The 20,505-nt window shown below is 46.9% G+C and overlaps 1 protein-coding gene across 2 annotated transcripts in view; it reads right to left on the bottom strand.

Moving 5' to 3' along the window:
• Positions 1-6,852: 6,852 nt before the first annotated feature.
• The window catches only part of PRKAR1B (protein kinase cAMP-dependent type I regulatory subunit beta), an 87,611-nt gene continuing 73,958 nt past the window's right edge, over positions 6,853-20,505 (bottom strand). For both annotated transcript variants that reach the window (XM_052679885.1, XM_052679886.1), the window contains exons 10-11: positions 9,640-9,721; positions 6,853-9,217 (exon numbers count right to left, since the gene is read on the bottom strand). In XM_052679885.1, the coding sequence (XP_052535845.1) occupies positions 9,045-9,217; positions 9,640-9,721 (255 nt within the window). In that variant the 3' untranslated portion in view covers positions 6,853-9,044. The remainder of the gene's footprint in view (positions 9,218-9,639; positions 9,722-20,505) is intronic.

Genomic DNA, 20,505 nt, shown 5'->3' with positions numbered 1-20,505 from the left:
CTAAATAGGAGTTTTCTGACCAACGATTCAGGCAGAATGACCTTTTGTACTGCGAACAAACTGCGATGAACGTGTTTTTGGTGGATTTTTTTTTTAATTATTATTTTTTTTTAGGAGGATTTTCGTATGACGTTATGAATCCTGATGGGAGATTAGCGAGCGCGGCTCATTATCAGTGTGTGGAGCATCGCAGAGGAAGGATTGGAGCTTTGAGAGATCTTCAAAACAACCGCCCGATGCCAATAAGCAATTTGAGACACAAATGGAGCCAAAAAGCAGAAACCGTGAGCTCAAGTCAGCACTGATGTAACTCCTTGTTCCCCCAAGGCTGAATTTGCCTAAGGAAAGTCAAGCCAGGGAGCGGATTAACTTCTAAGAAACTCAGACTGAACAAATTATGGCAATTAATTGGTGGGGTCAGCAACGAAACCATCGCAGAGGAAAAGAGGATTCGTTGGTGAGGGGCTGAGAATGGAGCCTTTGCAGGACATACGGGGCAAGGTGGTGAGGCAGAGGTGGGTGAATGACCTTTCCAGCCACCAAAGCAGACCGAATATGCTTTGCCGCCGCCCTCTGCTTTTCAGTGTATGCCTGTAATGTTTGGAAAACAAGGGCCTGTCTGTCTCTGCTGAAACAGAAGCAACAAAATAACACTGCTTGTTAGGGAAATGCCAAAACATGGAAAGATAGTTGAAACATTCAGGCTGGCTGCAAGTGGGGATAAAGGCAATAAATCCTGACAGTGCAGCACTATCTCAGGTGGGAGTTAACTGCTGGTCCAGCTCTGCCCACTGCCCCAACCCTGGTCTGACTTTATCCGCAGTGCTTTGCCCAAGGCCATGACCCCGTGCAGTGCAGAAAGGGATGCGTTTGTTGAAGCAGGGAGATCTGCGTCCCTCCTGCTGCCACCTGCCCTTCTGGAGCAGTTCTGTGCTCTGTGCAGGTGCAGGGAGGTGACTGCAGGTGAAATGGGGCCCATTGGCTGCATGCATGGGGATGCTGCCGTGGGCACAGGGCTGCCGTGCTGCTTCTGCACATGCAGCTCACACAATGCTTCCAGCACTTGCTGGTGCCTGGGAATCCTCAGGGACTCCAAAATTGTCTCAACGTGAATACATTCAGAATGAGGGAACCCCACAATTCAACTAAATAGCTGGTGATATAAAAGAAGACACAGATTTTCCTTCTAGGTTTGTGTGTCATTGAAACTTGAGCAATAGAAGGGAAAACCTGGGGAAAAAATAAGAGGGAAAAGAAGAAAAAGAAAAAAGAAACAAGCCTGCAAACAAAATTAGGATCTCTGAGTCTTCTGCTTATTACATGGCAACTGAGGTATGTGATGCTGCAGAGCTGCTGGCGACTGGCCTAGCCCTGCTCTCAGAGGAGCCCCGGAGGAGCTCTGGGAGTCCAAAGGGAATCTGTGAGTTGTGTTGGGGGAATTGCCCCATTCCTCCCCTGCTGCAGCCTGGGACAGAACCTGCTTTCGCATGGTGCACGTACAGCTCCTGCCACACAGCACTGCAACTCGAGGCCTTGAGGCATCGCTGTGAAACTCGGCTTGCTGTGAGTGCTGCCCTGCTCAGAATTACCTCTCTTTGGCAGAACGCAGCCATTCCTTTTTCTCTGCTGTTACAGTTGTTCTGCAATGAGAACTCAGAGTGGAGCAGCTCACAGCGCGCAGCAGTGCCTCTACCTTCGGGTGGACGTGTGGATCAGATGGCACCGGATGGTTTCAGCATGAATCACACAGCCTCTGGAACCAACATTCCCATAACCTAAATCTATCACAAAGAACATAAACCACATCAGACGCCCGTTCTCGGATACTAATTTGCTAAGACTTTGGAAATCTCTTATATTAAACAGATTGTCTCTTTATAGGAGAAGCTGCCCTCATTACACAAAGGGAGGAAAGGGACCATCTTCCATCAGGGAAGGCTGTTTAAGTTTTCCCAGCTTCCTAAAAACCATTGTCTTGTAAACTGAGCATTCCTCTGCTGTCCCGTAGACACAACAGTCCCCATCCCGGCGCGGTGCAGGCCAGCTGTGGGCTGACAGAGCCCTGACCCAGGCATTGTGGGCACAGCATCCTAAGAGGCAGGAGCCCTGCATTTGGGATGGATGTCCCCAACACACTATTGTGCACTGGGGCTGCAGGGTGCTGCCAGAAGTGGACCTGCTTGGGCTTTTGAGTTGTTCTATCTCTAACGATCCAACTGCAAATAGCAGCAAAGTGCCAGCCCCTAACACAGCATCACATCTTCCAGGGAAGATTTGCCTTCGTGTGATGATAATCCCAGGCAGCTGCGTTCAGCACCAGTGGATGATGCACAGGTCCCTGTTTGTGTCCGTGCTCTGTGCTGTGTGCAGCCACCTGGCCTTACACCACACATTGCAGAAGGTGCATCTTCCCAAAGGCATTGCATTACCAAAGGCACCGAGTCGCTGAGCAAAACCATTATTGCAAATATCATCTGAAGTTAACCTTAATAAAATCCAAGGTAAATATTTATAGGCACTACAAAAGTGGCTGGATGTGTTTACAGTTTGACATTGTCGGAGAGAGGATTCCATGTAGATTAGTCAGCTAATCTGCTGTAATCTGCTTAAAAAGCACCGAAAGGGGCTTCTTTCACTGAATCCTGTTAGCTCTATGCACACAGTGACTTCAGATACGGAATGGACTCAGACATGGAGGACATTTACCTTCGGGCACTGCTTGCACCACAACACGGACACATCTCCTTCTCCCTCAGATCCATGCTGTGGGGCCTGATTGTAATTGGAACGTGTTAGGCTCCTCTTTGCCATGTCCTCACTGTGGTGTTTGAGCAGCATGGCTGAGGATACTCTCCTCCCTGGGGAGGCACCTGCAAGGGGTTGGCATGGAAATGGGCCTTCCTGAGTTGATGGTTTTGGTGGCGGAGCCGTGTAAGGTCCCTGTGCACTGGTGTGCACCATGTCATGGGGAGAGCACGCTGCTGGTTTTCTTCATGTTTCTAAACATTGGGGTGGATGGAAGTCGCCTCCTGTTCTTTACCCACCTCTCAACTTTGCACACAAGGAAATGGCAGCTCATGGGCAGGGCAGCAGGGCTCTGCCTTGAGCCTTCACCAGCCGTGGAACTCAATGCACACTGCTTTCAGGCCCCAGATCCTGCACCTCCATTTTCTCCTGACTGCATCTCCCCGGTGTCAGCGGATCATTTCAGTGTGGGTCCCTCTGAATAAAACATTCATTTGGAGTCCTTCCCCCCGCCCTCAGCAAGGCCTTCCCGAGCTGAATGCGGTGGCTCAGCTCCAGCGCGCACAGCTGCCGTCACTGCTGCAATTCTTTTGCCTTGAGAAAAAGCATATACAATTTAATATGCTCCTGGCACAGCAGCTTTTCTGTAGCAGAGGAGGCGGGTTTGTTTATGGCTATTTTGATAGGGCAGCTTTCATCCGGACACAGGTTGTGCCGCATCTCCCTCCCGCACAAGGCTGCCTTTGTGGATGCAGGACCTTCTCCTGCCCTGGAAAGTGGCTGTAAAAGGCCCTGCTCACTTTGGTCTCCATTTCTCTTACTTCTCTGAAAGCTAAACCCCAGGCTGAATGCCAGAACACAAGGCAACAGCAGAAGGTGTGATGGTACACGGGACACGTATCCAGGACAGGAGCCATCCCATGGCAGCGCGGCCCACAGGACATCGGCATGGTGGTGCTGCCAGCAGGAGCTGCAAGGCTGGAGCAGCGCCTTCCCTGGTGCAGGTGTCAGCACCAGCAGATGCAGATTCCCCTTCAGCAGCGGTTCCTGCTGCCATTGCTACGTGTGAGGCTGAGGGTGATGCGTGGACAAGCACTGCTGGGCTCAGGGAGCACCTCCAGGTGGGAGAGTCCCAACCCAAGAGCCCACAGTCTGCAACAGCAGCCGCACAGCTCTGGCATATTGCTTGAGCTGCCCCTGGATGGGAAGGAGAACTGGCCTGTAGTGTTTCTCAGCTGTTATGTCTGTTCTCTCTCTCTGCCGCAGTGGAAATAAATGGTGGGAGGGCTCAGCCTGCACTAATTCATGGCCGTGCTCAAGCTGAGGCCTCTGCTACTCTGTGTGCAGAACACAACTGTGAAAGTGAGAGCAGCCAGAAACACAGCCCATCATCAGATTATCTTAAACACATGGTAACAAAACAGAGTCACTCTGTAGCGTATAAATTCCACACATGTGGAGGAATGTAAAGCAGCTATTGTGCCCCCACTTCGCAGATCCATTTCACTGTTTTTCCAGTTTATCTGGAAAATACATACTGCATGGTACTGTACGTCGTATTTCACTGCTATGCACCATGATGTCTTCTAATTGAACAATCGCCATGCTTGTAGTCTAAGGGCGATACAAAAGTGCTTTCAAACAATAACAATGCATTGTCTGTATAAAGAGGATAGGGAGTAGCCGCTTCCCAGAAAGGCTTGATTTCCCCAGAGCCAGCAGTATGAACATCCAGAGAGCCAGCAACTGCAGGCAGTGCTGAGAAAGTCCCTCATCATCAGCCTGCATGCCCAACAGGCAGCTCTCACCCAGCCAGGCGCGGGCTGGCAGCACTCACCAGCACTCCCACCATAAGGGGCTTGGACAAGGGGCACCTCCTTGGCAAATGGAACCTTGGGGGTGCAACCCTGAGACATGAAGGGAGGGAGCTTCCAGAGATCGAGCAGGAGTGCAGCATCTGCCAATTCACTCAGCGCTGCTGGCCCGCGGAGCAGCATGGCACGCCACTGTTCCATGTTTGGAGACAGTTTATACTGGAATAGGAGCAGTCTTTTTTGTTAAAATGATTATTATTTTTTTTTTTTCCTCCATGAGAATTCACGACTTCTTAAAGAGAACTCTGCACGCTTGCACAAGGGCTGGACAACGGGGATGTTACAGCTTGGCTGTGTGCAGCAGATCCTCTGTGCTACTACTGCAGAAGACAAAGTGAAAACAAGGATTAAAACAGACCTGGGAGGGGCCTCAGAGCCACAACAGTCACCTGTGCACCCTGAGATCGGACCAAGCAAGCCCAGTGAGACATTCACACTCCACTTTGTGCTCTCTGGCAGAGCGCAGCCTCTTTTCTAAAAGCTGCATCCAGATTTTTAGAGCTCAAAAGAATCACTCTGGTATTGGAGTTGGATCAAGCACAAAAAACATCCTCAGCCTTCACAAAAATACCAGATGGCTGCAGATGCCAGCTCCTCTGGCCAGGCAGCTTTGTCAGAGGAAAGGCCAGCTCGTTGTGCAAGCTGCATCCCCGACACAGCCCTGCTGGCAGCAGCGCCTGCACAGAAACCCTGTGAGAGGAGCATCAAAGCGGTGTGTTCCCAAACGTCCGCTCTGCGAGGCTGTGCCATGCTCCTACCTACCGTGTTCTCTTTCTCCAGGCGGCGGCGGGACCTGCAGGAGCCACTCTGGCTGTGAAAACACTCCTCTGAGCTTCCCAGCGCATGTGAAGGGGGAAATGAACGGCAGGCAGAGTTGCCAAATCGTTGGAAACAAATCTAAAAAGCATGCCTGGGCGTGTTAGGTAGTTCTGACTCTAAATGGTGAACTCTGCAGTATCCAGTGTGGTTTTAGGGCTCGGTGTGTCAGCAGTGCCACGCCAAGTCAGTGCCCCCCTGTGCTGCAGCTGCATGCACACGGCATGGCGATGCACTGCAGGACCTCAGGCTCTCCTCAAGGACAGCACTGTGGTTTTATCTCTGCTCGGTATCACCTCTCTCTGCTGCTATACTGAAATGTATACGAATACGATCTCTTCCACAGACAGGTCAGTGAAAGGATTTCTGAACCATTTGGAGCTTCAGAACCACATGTTGTTGTGACCCTTCACCCTCTGTGCATGGCTCCATTTCCGAAGATCACTACTGCAAGAACAACAGAGCAGCCAGCGTGCATCAGTATTACTTTGTTCTCTGCTCTGTTTTCCACCAGCACCCAAATGGGCACCACGGGGTCAGCCCGTGCCTGCCTGGGGAGCAGGGCCTCGTAGGGCTGACAGCACTGCACAGCTGAGGGCACTCACTGCCACAGAGGGGTAGGAAAGCTGGGCACTGCATGCAGTCATCTGCTGCGCTCACCAAAATGCGGTCAGCCAAATGGGTCTTGTAAAAAACCTGGAGGTGCAATTAGTTTCTAGTAAAAGAAAGTCTTGTCTTTTGTCTTGGAGTCCTAAAATGGCTGCGAGACAATTAAAACCAACTGAAAAAAGAAAGACAGCGAGGAGTGGTGAGATGCCCTTTTTGGGGAGCGTGGGCTGGTCACGTCCATCTGGAAGGACCTCAGAGAGAGTGGTCACTTTTGATTACTACATAACGTGAGTAATCTCTGGAAAGATGAGTCCTTCCCTCCTGAATCACAGCAAAGGGGGAAAATAACACACTCCAGAAACAGCAAGCCGTCAGCCCCGCTCCGGGAGCCGCCCAGGAGCCCTGCCTGCAGCCAGCAGGACCCCAGCACCTCCACTGGGGCAGCCCAGAGCCTGCAGTGCCCGCAGGTGGGGGGCACTGAATGTGCTGTGCTGACCGCTGCTTCTCAGCCCCTCAGTCCTAATGCAGCAACGTGAGGAGCTGAGAGACACCCCAAATCCCTGCTTCTCCCTGTAGATACACACGGGTACACTTAAACACAAGAATTTTTTTCTAATCTCCCAGAACTCCATTTTGGTTTTCATTACTATATATAGAGCGCTGGGATGCTCGGTTTATTTCTTGTCCCTTTGCATCTGATTATTGTTTTCAGCAGAGTTCCAACTCTCTGTGATGGGCAGATTTTAACTAGAACATAACTTCTATTCATGCAGACTTCCAGTATTAATGAACCCACAATGGCCACATATAACGTAGAAGAATTTTATTCATACTGTAATTCTATCCCATCATCCACTGCAAATATTACAATTATCTTTAAAATGTCATAGAAGATCATTTTGTTCCACTTAAAGCATAGGAAGCCTGGCGTTGAACGATCACACTTCTCTTGAATTTGCTCATATGGTCATTCAGATGTATTTTCATGATCTGTGAAGGTTTAAAGCAAAGAATCTGTTCTGTCTGTGTGCTGAAGTAACTTCTAAGTGGTGAGGCTAATAACCTGGTGAGTAACCATGAATGTATCTTGCACATGATGCAAAACACTCACAATTTTTGTTACAAGTACAACAGAACGGCAATAGGTTAAATAACATACAGGAGTGACCTTTAAAAACGTGTCTTAAAAGCAGCACAAGAGAATACAAAAACAGTGAAAGAAACGAGAAGTTTTACAAACGCATACACTTTTATTGACCTATAGAACGGGCATCTGCCCGTGTGGATGCATGTCACAGAACTGCAAGGCTGAGAAATGTGCATGGTCGCATTTAACAACACGTGCAAGAAGCGTAACGTAATCATAATAAATAGTAACAACTGAGATACACTGACAGGGCTGCTGGAAATACGTGGAAATAAATTAAGCACCTTGGAGTGGTGAGAGGACTCTGACTGCAGCCTGGGAGCTCCTTCCCACTGCAGTGGCAGCACTGGGCAGCACGAGAGCCTTCTGCTGGGAGGCAGCAGGACAGTGCCAGGTGGGCTTTGTTAACTCCAAAGCTCATGTCAGTGTGGGTAATTTGAGACAAGTTCTTAACTAACACCTATAGTTTCAGAAGGATTGCTGCCTCATTTCATTATACAGCCTTTGGCGTGTAAAAGGTATGGAAAGTTCCTATTTACTCTGAGTGGTGCTATCGTAAAGAAGAAATACAGTTTTGCTGCAACTAAAAGGTGGGCAGTGCTATTTAGGGTAGTGGAGATGCAGAGATTTGCGGCAGTTAGCACAGAAAACTTTTCCTTCAAAGGAAAAGCTTCCCCAGAGAATAAATTGGATGATCCCAACCTGCAGGGCTGCACAGCAGAGCAAGGTCCAGCTCTGCAGAGGCTCTGCTCGATACCCACATCTGCACAGAGCAGCAAGAGCTGCCAGCAAGGCTGCGGGCACACAGAGCTTGCTGCAACTCCTGGTGCCTTTTGTTCTGCCATGCACATCTGCTGCAGGAGGCAACACTTTGGAGCACATATTTGGCTGGCTGCACACTAAAAAAAGGCATTTGAATTGAATTAAATGGGCTTCATGTGAAAGAGCCCTATCAAACTGCTGCTTTACACCTGCCACCATCTCCTGAGCATTCCTTATAGTATTCAGAGCAGCAGCTGAGGACACTCTGGTGCAGATAAATATGTTTCAAAGCACACCTAGTTCAGTGAAGAAGTTCTCAGTGGCATTTAAGGAACCTGATGCGAATCCCATGTAAAAAAGGGAGAAATCAGATAACATTGCTCCTAAAGGCTCCATCCATCATCTGACAAACTGCTGCTTCTTGGACGCCTCACCCATAGGCCCGGAGCTGTCTGTTTGCCCTGGCATCTCCTCAGAGCTACAAAGCAGACCCAAAGGGCTGGTAACACAGAGCAGTAATGGCCCCTGTTTCTAAACCACAAAGTGACTCAAAAGTCCTACTTTTCCTCAGCTTACTGGAATGATTAAAATCTTTCCCTAATCGTCCCTCTTTAATCGCAGAACTGCCACTGACCACGTGGATTTTGGAAACCTCCACTCCCTAACCAGTGAAAAGTCTGCTAGGAGTGACAGGTAGAGGGACATCACTTTATCAAAGAAGCTTGACAAAAGGGGAGTAAGACTGGCTTTGAGAATAGGTGTAAGATAGTGAGGGAAAGAGACATTTGTCTGTAGTTTAAATAGTTAAAAGCACAGTTTTATCTGTACGATCCAGCAACAGGTAAAAATCTTGCCTGCAAGCCAAAAGCCTGCTCTTCCCTGAGCACCTTCCCAAAGCTAGTCTTATCCAAACAGTTGTCTTCTTTCCTAAATGATACATAAGATTTGAACTGACATCCAGTGCGTGACATAACAGAAAAAATACACATGAAATGCACACCTTTTATTTTTTCTCGCTAAAGCCATGGAGCTGCACGGAGCTAATGTAAGTGCACGAGGTCACACAAAGGCAGCTTTCCAAAAGGAATCATTCAGACAGTGAGAGAGATGAAGCTGTTGTATCTCTGAATGTTTCTCTTGAGGATCTCAGAGCAGGGGCCGAGCACTCGTTCGAAGCGGGGCCGGTCGAGCTTCACGCACTTCAGGGGTCCACGTGCCACCACCGTCGCAGCCCTGGGCCGGTTGAGCAGCAGTGCTATCTCACCTGGGGACAGGGACAAACACACCATCACACCTCCTCTCCCTCGGAGGGCGCATACTGAGGCCACCATGCAGTTGCTTCGGTTGTAGAACACAGCTCTATGTTATCCTGACAGACACTCGACATAATTCCGTTGACAGTACAAATGCATGACGCATGCATAATGCATGCGTGTAAAATGCCTTTGAAAACAAATGCATTCAGACTGTTTTGCTGATTCTGGGTCTGTCTCCTGTCAGCCACACTGCTGTAAACCAAGGAATAGTTTCAGCTTCCATGGTATCTCTCAGTAGCGCTGAAAGTAGAAGCTGACCTAGGCACAGCCCCACGTTCGTTAAGGAGTAGAACACTAATTAAAACAACTACTACTCCATGCAATTCCAGTTGCTATTTTTCTAAGCCACGTTTATGCTGAATTTTCTTACCGAAATAATCTGATGGACCAAGCCTTCCAACCTCGACATACTCCTCGTTATCAGACCTGCGCTGCAGAACAGAGGCTGTGCCCTGGAACAGAAGAGCAGAGGAGCTGAGTGAGGTGCCCAGAGTGGAGGTGCCCCATCCCTGCAGACACCCACGGTCAGGGGATGGGATGTAAGCACTGATGGAGCTGTGGGTGTCCCTGCTCAGTGCAGGCAGTGGGACCAGGTGGCCTTTAAAGGTCCCTTACAACTCGAATGATTCTATGGTAAGGTTACCTTCTCTTCTTGACCCTGTTACCCCTTTGGGAAGCACTGAGAGCAATGTCCCCTTTCGTGGGACACGTCTCACTCCTTTCGTTCTGCTAAGGCAGAGATGACCACCTCAGTCAATTTCTTATACACGAATAAAAAAGATCCACCAGTATGGCAAACTTGGTTTCACTTTTATGAATGTGGCATTGTTCAGATGCAGGCATTCGGCTCACACAAGGCAAGAGGAACAGGACAGAATTCAGTAACTGCTGCCATTATGCTGTGCAGATGTATCCTTCAATATCCTTTAAAAATATGCTCTGAGTGGATGCAGAACCTTACAAGTGAGGCAGGAAAGACTTTCAGCATAAGGAATAAAAAGGCACTTTTCCCAGTACTATCTTGGAACATGGATTGGCAAGGCAGCACCAAGACTTTGCTCTTCACGTGACCATTCGCTGGCTCTCTTGCTAAGGTTGTTGGCAAAGGCAGTTTTTAATGCTTAGTACAACAGAAGGTGTTTTTTTAGTGGCCGTTTGTGATCTGGACACCTGTGAATCAGTTGCTTGGGAGATGGAATGTGCCTTGTCTCCACTCCTGCTATGAACTACAGTACTCAACGCATGCCAGTACATGTCACAGCTCAGAAACACTCTATTGAAACCTTCAAAGGGGTCTGACATGCAGAAATATTCTAACCTGGAGGAAATCTTAAATTATTTGTGGCATCACAACTTTGGAAGGGAATATAGAAAGAATCTCCTTTCACTTTTCTAGGACCTGGGGCCCAGAATATTCGCTATTATCTGGCAAATTACTGTAATTTGCTTACTTCTGAACAAGCACTACTAAGCTGCTGCAATACTGCTGTATTCCATCGCGTCCCATTTCATAACAGGGTTATTTTTAAGCCTGTATAATTTATGAATTGCTGGGCCACTCTCTAGGTTAATTTGTAATGTAACCTTCCTGTGCTACACAAATGAAGAGGGACATCATTTCTGATGATGGCAGCAACCAGAGCCACAAATAATGGGCGAGCACCATCTCGTAGGTGCTAAGCATCTGATGGCTTTTATATGTACTTGATGTACACCAAATTAATCTGACACATTACAAGTTATAATTTCTCATTTTGCCCATTAGTGGTAATCAGTGCTGAGTATAGATTACTAGATATCAGACTGTCATCACATCATATGGGCCACGATAACTTACCATTCCACTCCACCTCCCCTGCGCCGTATCAGCATTAAAAAAAATACTGAATAAGCACCAGGACTGCAAACCCTGGTCCATTTGAAAACAAATGCAAAATTCTTCTTGGTTTCAGCGTTTTCATTCTTGATGTGGTGAACAGCTGACGGCACGAGGCACAGAACCACGTGCTTGGCACAACCTGCACCAGCAGGGCACCTGAACTGGGAGAGGTTGTTCCAGTACCGGCTCCCAGGGCTTCAGAAATAAGCCAAATACACGGAGGGAGGTTGGCTTTGGAGTTCTGGGGAGATAGCTTGGGGTTAAGGCATGCCATGCACGTAACACTGCCCACAGCCCGTGTGAGGACATCCAGGAAAGTAACTGACAGAACTACATGTAAGAAAGTGATTTGGTGCCTGTCAGGTTTCCAGGAAGAATTCCTTATCCTTGATATAACTAAGTTGTTTCGCCAAAGCTGCTGTTTTCCAAGGTCTTCCAGTAAATCTGCAAGGGGATGAAAGCGCAACGATGGTGTCGTGAGTTTTGTTATTTGCATTTCCTGCAATCGTTCAGGACGGAACACGTGGGGAACAATGCTCTTACTAATCTCTCCCTGGCCACGCTTCAGATCAGGTGTATCTCATGGGGCCCAACTCAACGCTGTTCTTATTGTCTGTGCTTTGGAGTCAGGATCAGCTTCAGAACCGCTTCCAGCCCCTGTCCTCTGCTCAGTCCCCATCTGGAGCCTGGCAAAAGCCTAACCCCTTGACCTAAATAGCTGTCTGCAATCCACGTCTTCATTTCTTTCCCAAACTATTCTTCAGCAACTTTTATTACAGATGTTTTATTAGATACAACAACAAAAAAAGTCTCTTAAGTAATCAGACTGACTGCTCAGGTCAAATGAGAAAAGGTGTCAATTCCCCACTGCTCACCTTGAGCACGCTGCCATAAAGGTAATCACAACATCAAGCAATATTGCTTTCATCTCCTCTTGTGTCAGCTTTTACGGTGGTTAATATTTTTTTGACAGGGCCAGTATGATATAGAGTTTCAATAAGTCGGTCTTCTGAAGCAATTTCTTCCACTGTTCCACTACAGTTGGGCTTTTTAATCCAAGAAACACCATGCTATCTGTTGGAGGAGGACAGATGTGTCTGGCCTCCACAATAAACACTCAGCTTGGCAGAATAAAGCAATGCATATTCCAGATACATATTTTTCCACTCTTGTTTTAGCAGTCACACTGGCTCTTCCCATTGCCCAGTGAGAATGGGTCTGTCACAGAACAAAAGAAGTTTCCTGACTCCTGAGCACACACTGTATGGCCCCACTGCCTGCTTGGCCCCTGCACGAGGCACAGCCTCATCCTGCCCCATAGGAAGGCCGTCCCCACCTGAAAACAAAGATGTACTTTGCACTCAGTTTAGGTATCTCATCTCTGGAAACAGCACCATTCTAACTGGATTGGAGCAAGAGTCCAGTGGTACGTGAACAGTACGTATGTATGAACTGTGTGAACAGTACCAGCAGAGCAGGGCAAAACTAGAATAATACACAACTGTTATCGATACGCTTAATGAAGTTCTCATACCACATTATTTAAGTGCTGACCCCCATCTTTGCTCTCATCACGGGTTTTGTGGCTGTATTTCACTTCAGTTTATTTCTCAAATCTTTCTACTGCAGTTTTTGAGCTTTCTGTCCTTGAGCTAGAGCAAAACCCAGCCTCACATGAGTGCTATCATCACTCAGTAAGTCTCCTGGGTGCTGTCCTGGGAGGTACAGGCATTATCTAACAAGGATTCAAGGGGCTTATCGCTCTCAGCCCCAGCAGCATTTGGTCTCAGTGGAAGAGATTCCCCCTTAAACAGTACACAGAATCTGGCAGGATCCAGCTCTGTGAAACAAACTGCACAGTGCCAGATTTGCAGGATCAGGCTGTTTAGTGCTGCTCAATTTAAAACGCTGCCTTGTACGCGGCGAGTCATTTCAGCCTCCTACGCCGCGGAGCAGAACTTTCAGAGCACGTGCTCAAACACTGTGAAGAAGTTTGACACTATTAAATAAATCAGCACTTTGTGATACGAGACTGAAAGCAGACAGGCATGTCTTTCTCCTAGCAGACACTCGGGAGTGAAATGATCTTCAGTGGATCCAGGAATATTCCCTTTCAGTCACTGGGGAGTGCCTGTATTCGCAGGAACCGATATCACTAACCTCCCCTCCTCTTCTCCGAGTAAATACAGGCATCCTATTGCAAAAACAACAGGAGTAGCAGCTCCAAAAGCAGTGTGCCATCAGCACTCTCTGGCAGCCTCACCCCACGCACCTGCTCACTCCCCCTGAACAGTTCTGCCGTGGTGCTGAGAGCCCTTATTCATGTCTTTCAAGTGCATCAGCAGTTTGCTTTGTAAAAATTTATGGCTTGGATGTGGCACCACAATTTAAGATATAAAAAATAAGGTTTATAATCCATGCGCTCCCACCTTCTCCAGAGTAATGAGATTTTGATAGATGTTTCACTTTTAAACTCTCAGACACCCGGATCAACGTGAAGATTCCCATGCCTGGTCCCACATGTACTCAGTAGTACAGACTACTTCTGGAGCTCCATCTTTATATTTAAGTGCAAATCCTGTAGCCAGGAGTTGGCCTAAGTAGCCTGGCTATAAAAGGCAAGTGTTCAACAAGATGGCCAGAGGGGAAACCCTGTAGTTTTTTCCTCCATTCCAGCAGAGGAAGCTCAGAGATCAGATGGGATCGCTCCCGGCAGCACAACACGGTGCAGCAATGGGCACCAATGAGTAAGGGGTGGGAAGGGAGACTGAGCTCTCCTTCTTAGACTTTGGCATTTAAAAGTCAGTCTTGTTAATGTTCTGTTCCCAATGGTCAAACCTCCCACCTCAAAGACACAGCAATCACTAAAAGATACAATGAGGGTCTACAGAGATGTATTCATCACTGTTAAAATTGAAGAATAGTTATTCTATGATGACCACATGCAGTGTCAATATCCATGCCCTTTCAATACACTTAGTATATAGAATAAAATCCTACCCTTAAGAAATGTAACGGCAGACAGTTTTTTCCCCCATTCCCCATTGCACTTCTGTCCTGGCTTTGAGCTCTGAAGGCTTTTTTTGTCGACTTGATTTTCCTTTGCACAATTCAGTAAAAAAGAGCAATGCAGTGTTTTTTTTCTATAGAATTAGTGATGAAAAAGGTCAAGCTTTTCCATCCACTACTGCTATTATCTCTATCAATCACTATTATGAACATACCTCTGCTTTCTCACTTTGTTAATTCACACACTCCCATTCAGAAGATGTTTCCCCTCACTCCACAGTCACACAAACCCTCATTATATGCTGCTATGAAACCTTTGCAGAGTTGCTACAAAAGATGAAGGAAGAAGCTGTGGAGTGGCTCAAAACATCCCTGGTGAATCACACAAGACTCCATGTAAGGACTCCTACTGGTCTGAATGGAAGAAAACAGCAGACAGCAAATGAATCAGAAGATCTTTCACATAGAATGGTTCTGTTCACATCGAATGATTCTGGGAGTATTTTATTTAACTGTAGCAAGACTTCAAAAATGGTCATTTAAATCAATTCAGCTGCCTTTAAGTGAAACCTTCAACAACTTTGGTTCAAAGAGGTTGTTTGGTTTGCTTATCTCTAGTGAGCTTTCTCTATCCATTAGGGCTCAGTGCAGCTTGCACAGAGAGACGAGACAATGCCTGCATTGGAAATGTCAGCTACTGCCAGCTTTGAACACAGAAATAGGACTTTCTGCACATTCTGGCCTTTTAATTTGGTGTGACCCTGGAAACCTTTCACTGATTTCAGCAGATTTTCAGAAAGCCACCACCTTGGCAGTATCTTTAAGATTCAGTGGTACAATGTCAAATAAGCTCCAAAGGCGGCACGTTCACTGCGACACCTCTGTGATCTGCAGAGAGAGCAGCGCAGCAGAAATTACCTTCACTCTGCAACCATTCTGGTGACAATGCATATGATTATCACAGTGTAATCATCATAACATTATAGCACTAGTATGCCATGTGCTATTGGCTGTATATCCCAACAGCACTAATGCACGCTGCCACCCTGCAAAGGCAGAAAGCAAGCAGTCCTTCTCAGCCAGCACCAATCTTACACCCGAGCTCTACAGCCACAGTGGGTACGAAATGAAATGCAGCCACACCTCACCTGCATGAGATTACTGCATGGACATCTCAACTTCCATCCGTTCTGCTATCCAGGCACATTTGCATCACTTCAGAAATAACATCCACACTCGAAAGAGAGGAACAAAGCTGTGCAGAGCAGCCACCAAAACAGCCACCGACATAAAGGTGCTTTTAGAAATGACAATCAATCATAAACCAAGTGCAGCTTTAAAACAGCAGAATCAACCGTGCCACAGGGCATTTCCTAGGGATACACGAGAGGCCGGGGTTAAGGCCCAGACATGACTACACCCAGCCAGCCATTAATCACCAGGAAATGCCTTTGCCTTGATCATTTACTATTTAAAATCGTAGACATTTGACATGGAAAGACCTTTTAGATCATTTTGTTCATCTCCAGCAATCTTCCCCTTCGGTATTTCTTTAAGGCAATCTGCGTTAAGCATGTCTGAATGTACTCCCCCTGAAGCAAAAGAAATGTTAAGGGATGGGACAAGACAGGATTCAGGCAGAAAGACCAACAGACGTGGTGCAGAGCCAGCAGAATTGGAACACGCTGCTCTGGCTGCACTTTGCCCCATGGACAGAGAACCCTGCAACGCTTCGGAGAAACAAAGCGGTTTTGCACAAAGAATAAAAATCAGAGAACACTTTTTTTGTTGCTGAAAGGCTTTTCATAATCAAAACTTGAAGCTCTGCTGTCTCTTGAGTTCACAGTCTTGCCCTCGAGGTGCAGCAGCAGAGCCCAGCCCGCAGGTGTCTGGCACATCCACACACCAGGAGCCATCCCTAGGGGCACGGTGCAGAGCAAGGAACATCTCCAGGCTCTGGGCATGGCAGCCCCATATCTCTTCTCCACCTCCCCAGTGGCCCTCAGGCATTGGGAGGCCTGGGAACAAGGAGATGGAGGCACATGGGTGATGAGAGCGGCCCTTGGGCACAGGACAGCCTCTCAGCCTGGCTTTGCCCAGCTGCTGCTGGCAGGAAGCCGCCAGGCGGCTGCACCGCAGCCCAGGCGCTGGGCTCCAGTCGTGTTCTTTGCTCTTGGAATTTGAGTTGCCCCTCTTATTACACATCCCATCCACCTGTTGCGGTGGTGACACAAAGCAGATCTGCTCAGCAAAGGTGGGCTCCGCGCTGGGTTTTAATGAATCATCCCAGGGATACTTGGCCTTGACTAATCAGTAGCTTCTGTGGGAAAACAACTGAATTAATATTCCTCCTGGTGCCAGATTTTAAAGGCTGTCTGTGCCAAGCACTGTGGATTATTGGCAACAATGCACTGTTTTCCTCCCTCCGACATGTCAGCGTACAAAGCCATAAAAGTCACAAAGGAAAAAAAATGTTGCATTTTAGAGATTCTTTCTTTCTACAAAGCTAGCCATTATCTTTACTCTCTCCGAAGCCAGGAAATGTCCACAGAGTCAACATGAAAGTGACTCTATAATGGGTTATTCATCAACTGTTGGTATTTGTGACTGCCCTTACAGTTACCGTGCCCTGGAAGCAGGCAGTGCAGCCTGCCACCACCTACAGACATCAGACACGAAGGACAGAGCACACGCTAACAGGGCACCTCCCTCACCCTGCCCACCAAATCCTTTCTGGTGAAAATCGGTTTTAGCTGCTGATGTTGTTTTACAGCCCAATTACTCCTACCACCATCTGCTTCTTTGTGAAAACATTCTGTAGATGCTGAAGTAAGCAGACCAAGCAGAAGTCTGAGACAGGCAGCACCATTAAAGTCTCAGTGCTAATTCTGTGAGCAGGGCTGGGCTGGCAGCTGTGGACAGCCAAGGCAAGAGCTGCAGGGCAAGAAGCAAAACTTGGAATAAAGCAGGGGAAAGGGAAAGGGGAGCTTATCACAGAGATCAGGAAAATCCCTATAGGAAGCTTTCTTAAAGTCCCATCAGTCGGTGAATCCCGAGTATTTGTGGACCACATTTTCTGATTCTGAAATTCTGAAGGAAAAAAAAAAAACCTATCAAAGGTGCCTCTTCTGAAGGACAGTGCAGAGAGCCTTGCACATTCCTCTAAATCCACATTATAAAGCTAATGGCCGAGCCCTCAGGGATGTATTATTTCAGTCATCTCAACATTATCTTTGCAGAGGAGGGATAAAAGCTGTCTCAGGGAATTTTAACACGATCCAGAGAAAGGGCTGAGCTTCACCACGCATCAGGAAACCCTCCACTTCTTTCCCACGGAACCCCACTATATTCCAGGCCATACCTATGTGGCAGGATTTTCGTTCAAACACAGAGGGGCATTCCTCAGGCCAGCTTATGGACGGAGCTCCTCGCTCCTGGCAGAAATGCCCTTCACTTCACTCTACATTTACCATGGTCTTGGTCACTTTGGGTAAATACTTCGAATCAGGACTTAAAACCATACCTTAAAGTATTGCATACACGAAAAGTCACTGTCAGTTTTGAGCACAAAGAAAACTGATGTTTTTGATGAAAATCGAGATGGTGACATACATATCAAGAATGAAGCAGCCAATTATTAACGCTAGGTTCTACATCTCTGCACACCAAATGATCTCCCATTTTCCACGTATTCCATAGTGGTAAGAGGACGGGGTGTGGCTGAACATCCAGCAAAATCTTCCATTTATGGGTTTACAAATCAGATGTTTCAAATTGCAGCTGAATGAGACTGAAGACTCCTACACAAGTTGCCATGTCAGAAATGAGCTGGGGAAACATCCATAGACTTTTGTTTTTTGCTTTGGATACAGCACGTGCAAAGAGAAGTGCTTCTAAACCTTCGAGAACTGGATTGTTGCACTGCATCCTCCTCATGTTTTGCTTTAAGAGAAAAGCTTACTGATGTCCCAGTGAGACGGTAACACAGAAAGCCCTGCATGTACCTCGAGGTTCTGGCACAAGCAGTGTTCTCAGTTGCAGAGTCCTGGAAGACCAATAGCATGTCACTCCTCAGCTGCCACTGCAGCCCTTTGGGAGTGCTGATAGCATCATTCTTGGGACAGCTTTGATTTTACAGTTAAGGATCAGCAGTTCTAGGGCTGCTTTCCAAGAGAAGACAAATCCTTTGAACTACATAGCCAAAGACACTGCAAAAATTCCTTTAGCCAGAAAACAATCTTGGATTTTTAGTAGTTCCCAACTTTTGACTTATGAAAGACTATCATACAAAAACAAGGGAAGAAATAAACAAATTTTAGTCAGCAGTACAAAGAGCAAATTAGTTCCACATAAGCTGCAGTAGAAAATAGCACCCATCATTTGAGGGCAGTAAAATCTAACGTGAAGGAACAGTTGGTGGGGTACCCTGGATCCTGGCCATAAAACACACACATCTCCACCTTAGGCCTTCTGTGGGAACCATGAATTCCAAGACCTGCAAAGCACCCTATTCTCACCGACTGATTTTCAGTAGGGATGATGAACTCTCTTAACTCTTGTGTTTTTGCTTCAGACTGGAACTTGTAACGTGGAGGGTGCTTCATGCACCTCATCACACAGGTGTGGTGGGCATCAGCTCCATGAAGTTCTTGAGATGTTTGAGTAAGACAAGTGGGTAAGCAAGATAAAATAAGTAGATGAAAAGGTGAAATGTATTTTATACCACAGTAATTATCACTCTCAAAATTATTTTGTCCTACGTACACATTAGGCCATGTGCTTGTGCCAAACCAGGTGAGAATCTGATTTCAGTAACTCAATGTTGGCTGTATATGCTGTTTTTAAATTGTTTCTCTCCCAGCAAATTAAAGAAGCTTCTTTTCTGTAATATATGGACTATCTAAACAGAATGGTGTTGGAGGAGGATGATGCAAGAGGGCTTAATGCTGCTTGTGGACAAGAGTTTGAGTCATGACTGGTTTGACGGCGCTTTTCTAACTGTGCATTTTTAAACTATTATACATTATCCTCCAATTCTGAGTTCATAGCAACTCACAGAATTTACATACAGTTGTCCTGGTTTCTGCCACAAATGAGGAACAAAACCTGCAAAGTTCTAAAATAGACCAGAAATATTGGCTAATCTGAAGTCTCACAAAATCGTTCAGCAAATGATCCAGCATTGCTCCTGAGGTTACAGACTTTGCAGGACGTACTGCAGGAGCCGGCACTGCCACGGATATTGGAGGGCTGGAGAAAGATGGAAGGAAGGACTGAAAGCTGCATGACTCACAGCTCCTCCATTGCTGGCAGAACAAGAAGGAGAGCAGCCACTCGCTCACTACAAAATACTGGCCCTTTCCAACAGAGGGAGAAGGGCATGCTCAAAATTTTACATATGTGCAGCATGATGCAACCATCACTCACAGAACCCAGAGTGAACTCAACAAGAGCAGGACTGAGACTGCATTTAAGTCATTTGGGCTCAGAAAAACACTTCACCTCTGTCCTCAGGCAGGATGGCACCCAATCACATGCCTCAGTTGATATCTTTGATGTCATCTGGCCATTAAAAATCCCATCCTGAATGCAGACGAACTTTGATGTGGGGCAAATGGAAACACCACTGTGTAAGCACAGCCAGGTGATAGTGACAAAACTCAGACTACCTTTCCTGTAAGAGCTCTGCAAAAACCAATGTCTCCACAGTTAAAAACAAGCAAAGCACAGAGCTCTCAGTAACTGCTTGCTCTGCTTATTAGGTATATTTTGTTTATTAGGCATACGAGGAGTTGCTGTAGACTGCCCTTAACAAACATACTCAGTATCAACAAAATCCTGGTAACACTAGGCAGTTCGGATTGCAGCCTTTGAAACTCCTTTTCTAGACAACATTCATCTTCCTAATTAATAATTAATCACACTGTGTTTTTAAAGAGATTATCAGGTGTGATAGCAGAGTGTGCCTAAGGCAGTGACTTCATTAACCGTACGGAAGAAGTTTACTTTGTAGTTCTCCTGCCTGTCGTAGGGGTAGGTGCCAAAGGGGTCTCTCTTGGGTTAGAATGTCAAAGAGCAACAATTTAAGGCAGGAAACAATTGGGCTATTATTTTTTTCTTTTTCTTTTTTTTTTCTTCTTAAAGAGCTTTTAAATCATAAATCTTCAGATGCTTCTTGTGCAATTTAAGACTCAGGTCTCCTTTTCCTATGAAAGGGCCAATTCTACAAGGAGTGAGCCCAAGGATCTTCCTCTGCTCCTTCACGTTACCATGGCACAAAGGGTTTACAAACACTCTTCCACCTAACAAGCCATTTGTGCAGAGATGCCCCACAGCGTGCCAAGAGTG

Source organism: Tympanuchus pallidicinctus, unplaced genomic scaffold (genome assembly GCF_026119805.1).
Source record: "Tympanuchus pallidicinctus isolate F22 unplaced genomic scaffold, pur_lepc_1.0 scaffold18, whole genome shotgun sequence".
NCBI lineage: Eukaryota > Metazoa > Chordata > Aves > Galliformes > Phasianidae > Tympanuchus > Tympanuchus pallidicinctus.
Note: the sequence above shows the minus strand (reverse complement) of the source record. Positions and strands in the feature narration are given on the sequence as shown.